Here is an 11,935-nt window from a genome sequence, read left to right on the forward strand (position 1 = left end):
AAAAGTCAGTACCTCAGCCTCTGCTGCTTTAGTTTTGACTATTTGAAAAAGAAATCTGTCTCTTGTGAGCCCCCCAATCTTTATGGAAATGCAATACTACATTTCTGGAGTGCCATTCAGTTTATACAGTATCATGAAACCCTTATAGATAAGCTAGTGAAAATTACACCTGATGTGTAATGATTTATTGATTTATTTTAAGTGATCAAAATGAAACCGTGATTGATGAAATTTGAGTTTGCCTGGTGAGTAGATTTGAGTCGAGGTGAGACTAGCTCAAAAATAATAACAATTAATATTAACAATAAATGTATTTTTTATATACATGTTGTTCGTTTTATTTACTTGAACACACAAAAGGAGAATGTTTCTTCAGTATACAATACATGTATGTAATTGTGATGCAATACAGTAGTATTAGGCTGTGTTCACAGTGGCCCAAATCAGATTTTGTTTTTTTTTGCTCTTTTTTGCTCATGTGACAGGACATGGGAGTGTTTTACAGCACTAATCACATGGAATCTGATCATTTCAATCTAATTGAGTCACTTTCATATGTGGTCCCAATCAGATACAGGATAGATAAGCCATCAGCTCTGATATAGTCATATCAGAAATCCCTGACACGGGCCTTAGTTATCATTATGCTGTTTTCAGTTTCAGTTCAAAAGAGCAGTGGGAACTGTATGAACTGCAGATTAATTGCAGAGAATATGCTTTAGGACTGTCATGTTGACATTTGCTTTATTTAACATGGTCCAATGGTTTAAATTGGAGAGGGAAAAAATCTGACCCAACTAGGATATCAGAGTTGTGGTGACTACAATTTTCATTTAAAAGCAGTTTCAAAACGACAAAAATACCAATGCAGTTACAGTGATTTATATGCTGCCATACAATCCACTTCTTGTTATCTCTCTCCTGTAGATTGATTGCCCAGATTTCACTGTGGACAAGCGTGTCAGTGCTTCTCCGGGTTTCCAGGCAGGGTCAGAGGCCAGCATGGAAGTTTGTTTTGAACCTCATCAGCTGGGGGAAGTGAGAGGCCAGCTCAGCCTGTTCTCAGCAGCCGGTGGCGAATACATCTTTCCCTTACACGGGATTTGCCTCCCTCCCAAAGCCCAGGGCCCGTTTAGCATCAGGGCTGGTCGCAACATCAGTATCCCCTTCAAAAATGTCTTCCTGCAGACCACCCCTTTCTCTTTTCAGGTAAAGGACCAATAACTTGAGGGCCAGAGAAATAACCAGATTGAAGAGTGAAACAAAAGGTCAAAATGTGATATTTTTGGAGGGACATTAGTGTAACTGAGAACTAAAGTGATTCATAGCATCCCAATACAAACACTGTGCAGAAAGCTTATATATTTCTTTAAATCCAAAGAAATCTTTTTCTTTCAGACATTTAGACAGAGTGCCCCACCAACTAGCATGAAGCTAACTGCTTTAAGTGTAGCCTAGTAGCCAGTTCCAGTAAACAGAGTGGTGCAGTCTGGCTTTCAGACTCATGTGATTGATGATTCTTCACACCTCCCTCTGCTCTGATTAATTGGCTTCACTTCATATATACCTAATATGTGTAATTGATATAATCTAAGCTTTTTTTACCCTGCTCCTAGGTGGACAACTCCTGTTTCACTGTAAAAGGGGTGGACTCCATTATCTCCAAAAAGACCCAAAACATCCTGATATCCTTTGAGGTCCCTCCAGGAGGCTCTCCGGGGCCGTGGTTTGGCAAACTGATCATCTCCAGCCAGCGTTCTGAGGGCCACAGCAAACCTTGTTCTTGGGTCTATTACCTGAAGGGCTACCGCCCCGAGTCATCTTAGGGAGACATATGGTACACGGACACACACTTTTACATACATGCAATTGGCTGTGCACACACACACACAAAGGAACATACTCTAGATGCCAAAATAAGAGTAGACAAATTATTTAATGCCTGATCTCCATGTTAATACTAAAATAAAAGTCATATAGGCATACATTGCCCTGTGTGTATTTATTAATGTGGTTTCATTCAAAATTTCATTTTCACAAATGTGTTCATAAATATTTTGATAAAGTGAATAAATGCTGCAGAGAAAATCTTCCCAGTTCTGTCATTGGACACTTCCCTCATGCAATCATGTCACATGAGTTTACCAATTCTAATGCTCATGCGGTGGGGAAGATACATTGTTTACCTTACTTTTGTGCCTTCTGCTAATTCCTATAACCTGTCTGTCACGGTGTCAAATTATGTAGTTAATTTGTCAAAACTAGCCTGCTGTCAGACATACAACAGATTGCAGGCAACACTAGCTACTCAGCTGAAAGGGCAGAGCTGGAGGACACACTCATTGCCAAAGGTTAGATCTGTCACATCACACACATGCTCACCATAGACACCTAGACATTACATAATAACTCATGGGATCATCTTACCTGGGTATTGTTTACAATGGCCACCTATGGGCAGCAACTCTGGTTGTCAGCTATGCAGCACCTAATTGTGTTACTAAGGATCAAAGAGACCAGGGAGGCTGGCATCACTTTCCACATGTCAGTATAAGGTAGATGAGAGATTTTTTTTTTTTTTACATGGGTCAACTAAAACTACAAAAAGTTAGTGAACTATGTAACTTTACCCTTAGTTACCAAGCAACGGACCAGCTAGAGTTCTAACCTAAGTCAGTTATTGCTGATCGCTATCTTTAAACAGCATTGATCTGTTAAACCTATAAGTTCTAACCACAAAAATAGTTTTAAATGTTAAAGTTAAAGAAGAAGAAAACCATATCATATTTCTGTTCCAAGCAAATATTTGTATATATGTCTTAATAAACCTCTGGAGGGGATCGTTAATAAAAGCTTTATTTTATTTATAATTATCACTTTTATTTCCATGAATGATTTTGAAAATCGAAAAAGTGAAGTCATTTGAGTTTATTTAAGCATGTGTCAGGCTGCAGTTTGTTATAGGCTCCACCAGAGGGTGTCCTCAGCTGTCATTTATTCTCCACAAACACTGGTTTGGTTTCACCTTGTCGAACATAACTAAACATAACAAAAGCTTTACATTACACACGATCAGTCCATTTAGGTTCCACCTTTTCCTTCCAAAACTCATACATCATGCAGGTGTTTGGGTTTGGAAAACAGATGAATCATAGAGAAGCATTGACCTCCTGCTGCAGGTTTTGTTCTTGTTATATTGTTATATTAAGTCAGTGACAGCCTGGCGCTGGCTGAGGCCACGCTATCAGAGAGGATGACATGCAGCAGGAGACAAGTGGATATCTGGATGAATAGAGTAAAACAATTATAATGTCTACATTTTTTTTTTTTACTTTTTCTGCTATTCTTAGATTTTCCCCAAGGTTACCACTGCTTTGATGTACACAGAGACATTTAACAGAGGGGGTAGTAACATCCAAAATTCCCAGATAGGACTTGAACTTGCACCTTAGGCAACATCTGCTCTGCTCTGCGGTTCAAAAACTTTCAAGCGTGTCCTTCTCTACTTACTACGAGGCTATAATCAATATTTTACAATAACAGAATATCAAATGAAAGGTGTCACTACCAGACACCTTTTGGTAGGTGGCTTATGGCTTGAAAATGCTCAGAATTGCCAATCTCTACAATGTATTAGGGCCTTTGTTTGTATAAAAGATTTTTAGAATAAAGTCCTAATAAAGTCGTAATTCCTCAAGACAACAGTCATAGGCTAATCGAATGCAATAGAAAGGACGTTATAGTTATAATAATTATTTGTTTATTGTTTATTTATTTGCCTAAAAGTTTGAATGAAGGGAGCAGCGTGTGAAATCCATTTGACCTTTTCTTTTTCATGTTTGTCCCTGGTTTGCTTCAGCAGGATCCCAGAAGAGCGTTTTCATAATAAGCTTGTTTGGGCCCCTTTGAGACCTGCTGACAGTCAAATTCAATTAAAACATGATGCCAACATCTCGGCAAACACTCCCTACTACTCTCAGAGAAACGCTGGCTTTCAAAGTCAATTGTGTCCGATGTGAAGAGCAGGCCTTCATGTCCCCGTCTGGAGCCTTTTCACGTGCTAAAATAAGAGTTTCCCCTCATTCCCCAAGTCGACATGAGCAAAGTGAGCACTGTGAAAAGCCCAGAGAGAGCTTCCATTTGACGACTGGCAGCCTCAGGTCTTGTGTCTGTGTGACACTATGGGCCACTACAAAAGCCTGTCCTTTCTCTTGCTGCAGAATAACAGTGAGAGAAAAGAAAAGAGGTGGTGCATGATGAAGAGGAGGGGGGATTTTAGAGCAAAAAGGGGGGGTCTGGCTTTTGAAACCGGCCCAGCGCAGATGTACAGGGCAGGAGGATTAGGCTGCGGGTGTTGGTGACGTTCACCCAGCTCGACTCTCCCTCCGCCGTGGCCCTTTGTGACTCCCAGCAGCCTCGGGATGGTAAGCTGCTGGCCAGCGTGCCAACGGTGCTCAATGTGCGCCCGACAATGGTGGAGTAACCCCCCCCCAAACCCCACCAACTCCCAGCTAACCCCTCCTCACCCACTGCAACTCTACACACAGAGGATGTGATAGGGGAGCTAATGTCACACCATCTGACCATCAACTGTGTGGCAGTGTGCGTTGATGGAGCCATAACAATGTGAGAACAATAACCTGTGGGGACCCACTTCCACCTGAGGTCCCCTCAAGGTAACATTCAATTTTAAGACAAGCTCCACTAATTTAATACATCAAAGGTGCTGGGGAGTGCCATTGCATATATGTGAGAAACATTGTTAAAAGTCTTTTGTGTCTCCAGTGTATGAAGTCTGATACATTGCCTCAAGTGAGTCACTTAGCGTCGATTGGGGGTATAGATACAATTAGCAACATTTGATGACATTTTTGAGAGCTAGACAAACAAAAAACAAACATAATCAACACTTATCAAAATACAAATTCACTATTTTGAGCTTCCTGTACCTTTAAGACTTAGTATTAGTGTTAACATAATGACTAGAAATGTCGGTCAGTCTGTCTGTTGATCAGTTGAGTAGACCTAAATATATTTTAACACTGGATGATTTGCCATAAATATACATTCATGGTTCTCAGACAATGTTTTCTACTGATGTGGTTGATCCCTTGATATTTCCTCTAAGCCACCATGAGGTGTTCAATGAAATGTCTCAGCAATTATTGGGTGGATTGCCCGGACATCTGGTGTCCCTCAGGACAAACTGTAGTGTTTGATGATCCCTTACTTTTTCATCTAGTGCCATCATCAGGGCAACATTTCTAATTTGTCCAACAGAACTACTCACATTCCCATCAGCCTTAGCTGTACTGTGTTCAGTGGCAAGTAAGAAATGTCAGTACGCTAACATGCTATGCTAAGGTACATTACACCTGCTGAATATCATGTTGGTATGCTGATATTACCACTTAGCTGAAATCTTTGCTGTCCCTAAGTACGGCCTGATGGAGTTGCTAGCATGGCTGTGGACTCTTAGTCTTCTTTCAAGTCTCCATTCTCAATTTTACACAATTTGTTTCATTTTGATGCAGGAATATATCACTTCCTGATGGTCACACATCATCCTAATATATCACCCAGTGCTGAAAGAGAAGAGAGGGAGAAGGCGAGGGACAAGCACATATTCTCGGAGTGCATTGTGGAGAGGAATGCCATTGAATTTGGATGTTTTTTTCATGCGCCAGCCTCTTTTGTGTGCAGGCTAAGGAAGTCCATTGTGCGGGCAGACACCCTGAGAAAAGAGGCGAGCTTGGAGCCGTTGTCTGCCGGTGCTTCTGCAGCGCTCGAGCCCTAAAAGGACCTGAATGAAGCTCTGCCATCGGAAGCAGCCGGCCTGAACCGAGAGACAATGCCGCTGGGCAACTTTGAAGACCAGTAACAATTAAAAATGCAGCTTCACTATATTAATTATGCATTCATGCTTTTGTCTTGTTTTTTTTTTTTTCTTGGTAGGGGAGAATGTGAGGTTTAAGATTCAACAGGTCTGAGGCAATGAGAGAGATTACAGTGAAAAAACAACACATGCAAATGCCTTTCCAAATGCTGCTGTTGGAAATTCATTGAGGGAGAAATTTGTGTGTGTGGTTGGATGTGAGTTTCGGGGGATTATGAACACTTAAAGGGGCAATAAAAAACAAGTATTTACCGAATAAAACCAAACTTTGTGTCTTTAGTGAAAAGACAATACAACAGCGCTGAATAAAAAAAGCAGATCCAGAGCGGTCGGCAAATCTCTCAGTTTCATCTTGCAGAGCATGTTGCTAGGAAACTCTCAGTTACAGCTCGGAGTTTGCACTTTGCAGACTCTTTTTCTTTAAGGCCTTTCTCCTCTCTCCTCCCTTAGTAGCCGGCAGGACACACATAAAGCAGCTTTCTGAAGGCATTGAGGTGAATTTCTGCTGGCCGGGGGCTCTGTCAGGTGGCTCTGTTGTGTCCGGAGTCACCAGCAAATGGGTCCTTTTGGATCATTGAGAAGGTTTATTCAGAAAAAGCCAACACTGCTTTGAAAAATTGCTCTGTTTGGGAGGAATTCATGCCTCGTTTACAACCGAATCTCACATTTGAGACAGAGGAACGTGGAATCACAGGGTCTCCCCCTGGTGGCCAAAAGACAAACTGTATGTATTTCAGGCTATTGATGACATTTGTGAAGTACTTCAAACACATTTTGGGTATATTATTTGTTAGGTAATCAATAATTCAATCCTGATCTAAAAAACGGTAAAGAACAAGTTGGAAGCGCCACCTATTCATTTGTCCATCATCATCTTTACTGGATAATAATTCTGCAAAGCAATATTTTAGTGGAAACAGCGATTATATATATATAAGTGTTGTTTAAAGGCTCTGAGCAATGAAAAACACATCTTCTTTGTAGCATCCATTTTTTTTCACATCACCGGTCAGGTCATGAACACACCAAAGTCGGAAGGAAAACTTCCCTACTCGAGAAATGGGACCATCCAAGGAGCGTCCGAATGCACCAGATTATGTATGATGTGTCCATGTGAGCTGGCTGTTGTGTTGCTGTGGCCCTTCTGAATGACACATATACTGTACGTGTTGTTCATTCTGGCAACTCTTTTGACAGGACAACATTATTTTGTCAGCATCACTCGGTTCGGTTTAGGGAAATATCATGTTTTGGGTTACTTTGTTAAGGTTAGGCGAACTTCCTCGCCGCCAAGGTTATAGAATGATTGTGGTTGAAAGAAGAACCAACATTGAAAGCCCACAAGAGGTAGGTGTTGGTTCACTGTGGGGACACTTGACCTGAGTCAGTATTTAATTGGTTAAGGATCTCACAACAGTTCAATCATTTCTGCCCTGTGTTGGGAATTGATCCTGAGTCGCCAGGTATAACATTCATCACTCCCCAAACCTGCACCTGCACGATCCAGCTCAACCCATTCATCTAAAAAGAAAAAACCCAACATGACAGATGACAGGAAACTGACAGAGGAGAAGGGGGAAGTGAACTGAATGGTCAGCAGTAAAACAGGTTTCTGTGTCACACACAGAAAACTCAATCAATTCTTACTGGCTTTGGGAGCTTGGTGGATGCAGTAAACAAATGTTTGACAAACAGAAGTGGAGCAGATCAGACAAACCTCTAACTAGAGTCTCTTATACCCTCCTTATGTTATGTCTCTGCAGCTAGCTAGCTATTGTTCAAAGAATAGAATAAGTAGCTAGCATGAGCTCAATGGATTTTATTATCAGCAAGGTAAAGTTGTCTTAGGAGACACCACATAGGCAAATATTTATAATATTGCTCTCAATGCCTCTAAGTGAAAGTATTGTAACGGACCGTGTATATACTGTGGTTGTTTGGATTGTATTCAGTTAAGTTGTACTAAGTGTATGGGTTTGCTGAGGGGTGGCGTTGTCAGAGGCTGTGAAGCATGTCAGTCATGGCAGTTGCCATGGCAATTGTAGTGAGGTACTTGAATCTAACACACTAGAGTGGACGCATGTGTGACGTCACTGAGGTGAGACTGGGGAAGAATGAATAACGTTATGTGGAGACATGTGCTCAGGTACGGCTGTTAAGCTAAGCGAAGCTAACCAAATAAAGACTGCGTTAATACCAAGTAAGACTGGCTGGTGATTAACGTGACAGCAATGATGGGTGTAAGATAGCCACCTGGGATTGGCGGAGGACCTGTGGGGGTGTGTTGTTGTGGTTGTTCCGGTGTGTGTGTATGGGGAGAGATGTTACAAAGGCTAATGTTGATAGCGCTATATGACTGTTTTATTGTGTTGGCGTTGGCTGAAGCTGAAGAATAAAGACCAGCTAAACCAGTTTGTGCTTCGTAGCCCATTATTCCGGGTCGCTACATTTGGTTTCAGAAGTGACCGGATTTCACCAACCACGCCGCTCGCTAGCTGGTTGACGACGTGCTAACTGTCTCTGCGGGTGAACAACATGTTGGCACGGGAACCTTTAAAAATCAAGCGGGAGGAGGGATCTGACAAGGACATGAGTGGGTGAGAGCGATGGCATTGGGGATGGCTACAGAGGCCGGCTTGGGCTGGTCTAACCGCGGGAAAACTGCAGCAGCCGAGAGTATGGACATGAGAATACAGACAGCCTTAAGCCGGACACTCATTTGTCCTCCTTTTGAGAAAAATAACAAAAAAAGGTCCGCCTTTTGACACATTACCTTTTTAGTTTAATACTTATTGTCAAAAAAGCTGTGTAAAAATAAGTAATTTCATTGGTTACATTTTCGTGTCCTGACCCATCAACACATGGCTAATTTTAATATTCAAATGAGCCATGTGTTGATTCGCCACAACACTGCTCATGCGCAGTTGCTACCACCAGGCTGTCAATCAAACTCTCAGCGACAGAGAACATAACGTTAGCTAAAGTCAGTTGTTGGACTGAAATTCTGAAAATGCAGAAGCGAAAGACCTTTAACCAGGAATGGACAAAAGAACACGGGTTTGTGACAAGAAGTAGAAAGGATGAGTTTCATTTTCTTTGTACATTGTGCCGAAGCGACATCGATGTCAGCAGCAAACGGAAAGCAGCTATCAACAGACATGCTAGCACTGACAAGCATTGAGCTAACAATCAGAGTGCAGCAGGTGCCTCTTCTCTTAGTTCATTTTTTCACCGTTTATCACCTCAGGATGACAAAATCGCTGCTGCAGAACTTACTAACACCACCAGTCATACAGGAGTGTAGACTGTGGAACAAAAGTGGACCGAGAGATCTACAACAACTCCGCAATAGCAAAAGGAGTGACCTGTGGTAAAACAAAAGCTAAAGCTTTGTGTGAAAATGTCTTGGCGCCTTACTCTGTCCAGACACACGTGGACTAAGTAACATTAAAGAATGATCTGCACTACTCAGTGGCAACGGATGCATCAAACAAAGGTACAACCAAGTGTTTCCCTATTGTACTGAGATATTTCCACTTTGAAGAGGGCAAACATGCGCTGTTGGATTTTTACCGCAATGAATCGTCGGAAGCTATAACAAATCAGCTGCTGGATAAACTTAAAATGCCATTCCTAGATTTGGGAAAGATGTCTGCATATGCAGCAGACAATGCCAGTGTTAACTACTGAAAACACAACAGCGTTTATCAGAAACTGAAACTGGCTCAAAAAGATGTGCTTGTGGCTGTTTAGCCCATATCCTACACAATGCCACAAGATATGCTGCAGGCAGCTTGGATGTTGACGTTGAAAATGTGGTGCTGAAAGTATACCACCATTTTAGCATCTCTGCTAGCAGAACGGCACAGCTGAAGGAGTTTTCCAAGTTCGTTGAAGTAGAGGAATGCAATCTGCTGCGGCACGTTGTCACAAGATGGTTGAGTCTCCTGCCATCTCTGGACAGAATCCTGAAATACTGGACAGCCCTGACCAGCTACTTCAAGAGTCTGGGTGAAGAGGAATGCCCCAAGGTTTTGTGGAAATTCTTCAGAAAGGAAGGGACTGAAGTTGCCGAGGTTTATTTTCTTTTTCTCAGTCACATTCTTAAAGTGGTTTCAGACTGCATTGAATCACTTGAGGCCAAATCATTCAGCATCTCCTCTGTGTTTTTGGTAATGACTGAACTGAAAGGAAAACTGGAGAGAAGGCTTAAGGATAACTTCTTTGGCTTTGCTATGAACAACAAACTGAAGCAACTGACTCCTCATCAGGCTGGGAAGTGTAAGGCTGATTTCCTTGCATTCTTTGAAAGAGCCAAGAAATATGTGAGTGAAAGATATGACTTCTCTGAGAACAGCTTTCATAGTAAAGTGTCAAAGCTTAGCCTGACCAGTACTGTGTCTTTTGAGGAATACTCTGATGCTGTCCAGGCCTGCAATCTGAAAGACATTGATATAGATGAACTCTATGAGGAATATGGCGTGGTGGAAGCTGCACTCAGTTCTCCAGAAATGGAAGGTTGCCACAGTGAGGAGCGGTATCTGAGATTATTTTCCAGAGCAGATGTCCCACTTGAGAATCTGAGGAAGGTCAGTGCCTACATCTTCTCCATCCCATGTAGCAATGCACATACAGAGCGTCAATGATGACTACAGCCTGGAGAAATGAGAGAAATCGACTGGAAGTGGACAGTGTCAAGGCAGAGCTGCAGATTTGCATCAATTTCACAGACCAGTGCACAGAGATATACAATAAATTCCTTGCAAACAAGAAACTCTTGGAAGCAGGAAAGGAAAGGGCTGAAGTATCGCAAATAGACTGTGTGCCAGTCCCAAGAGGCCAGACCTCCCTTCTACCATCAGATTCTCTATCAGCCTCTACCCAGCCTCCAACTAGCCTCAACCAGCCTCTACCCAGCCTGTGACCAGCTGCCTGAACTCCAGGTGAGAATGTCATACAACTCTGTCCTGTTCATGTTAATTAGCAATATGGATAAGGAAAGGCTATGTGTCTCAACTTGTTTCATCAGTGTGATTTCTCTTGTGTTTCATTGTTGATGCTACAGGTCCACCATGCTGAGGCCTTCTGTGTCCTGCCTCCTACATCCTCTGTATGTCCTCGCTCCTACCCATCCTTGTCCTGCTCACTACATCTCCTGCTCCTGCCTCCACATCCTCTGGTCCCTGCCTCCTACATCCTCTGTCCTGCCCTCCTACCATCCTTCTGTCCTCGCCTCCGTACATCCCTCTTAACCAGGCCTCTGTGAACGCAACCTTGGAGCGACTCACACAGTTCACAGGCAGTGGACTAAATACTAGGCCGAAAGACCTAGAAACATCCTTGGAACAGACAGAGGTGCTGCAGTCCTTGCTTTACCGTCTGGTAAATCGGTATAGACTCCAGGATAAAAACCATTAGAAGAACAGTCTTTTGGTTATGCATGTTTGATTTACGAGCCCGTACTGTAGCTATCCTCTGAATTGGAGGGGGCCACGTTCCTGTCATGGGGGTAGCGCTGTAGTCTTGGCTATGTGTATATTCGTAGTTATCCGGGGTCAGCCTATGCTGTTCGGTGACATGGTGCTATCCTGTATAGCCGCGTCGTGCTGCTAATCTGGGGTGGCAAAAGACATATGACTTAGAAATTTAAGAGATCAGGCGATCATACCAATACGAGACAAAGTATCTGCTTGTGCGTGTCCCGTGCCCTGGCGTTGTATGGCAAAGTGTGCCTCCTATTGTGTGAATGTGAAGGGACAATGTGGCTCTTACCCCAGGTGTCCTCTCCTTGTTCCGCGTGAGTGATAAGTACGCCTAACCCCGGCCGCTCCCTGAAACATTCACCACCCCGACGCCGTCCGAGGAACGAGGTTTTCCCCTAGCTGCCGCCCCGCCACCCGTATCGTAGCTGATTGGTGCTCACTCTTACTGCCTTCGTCAACGGTCTGTTTTGAGTTTCTTGAGTTTGTTTGGATTATAGCGTGGCGTGGTTATTCTGTTTTGATTTGTTTTATTGCATGCAAAACGTTTGATTTTGGC

The 11,935-nt window shown here is 42.8% G+C and overlaps 1 protein-coding gene across 1 annotated transcript in view; it reads left to right on the forward strand.

The window, feature by feature from the left end:
* The window catches only part of hydin (HYDIN axonemal central pair apparatus protein), a gene marked incomplete at its 5' end in the record, with an annotated part of 71,921 nt that extends 69,914 nt beyond the window's left edge, over positions 1 to 2,007 (forward strand). Inside the window, 2 exon segments of the mRNA XM_035665779.1 lie at positions 928 to 1,209; positions 1,617 to 2,007. Coding sequence (XP_035521672.1) covers positions 928 to 1,209; positions 1,617 to 1,826 — 492 coding nt within the window. The 3' untranslated portion in view covers positions 1,827 to 2,007.
* Positions 2,008 to 11,935: the final 9,928 nt, after the last annotated feature.

The sequence above is a fragment of the Morone saxatilis genome, unplaced genomic scaffold (genome assembly GCF_004916995.1).
Source record: "Morone saxatilis isolate NCDOM2014 unplaced genomic scaffold, NCSU_SB_2.0 Contig2, whole genome shotgun sequence".
NCBI lineage: Eukaryota > Metazoa > Chordata > Actinopteri > Moronidae > Morone > Morone saxatilis.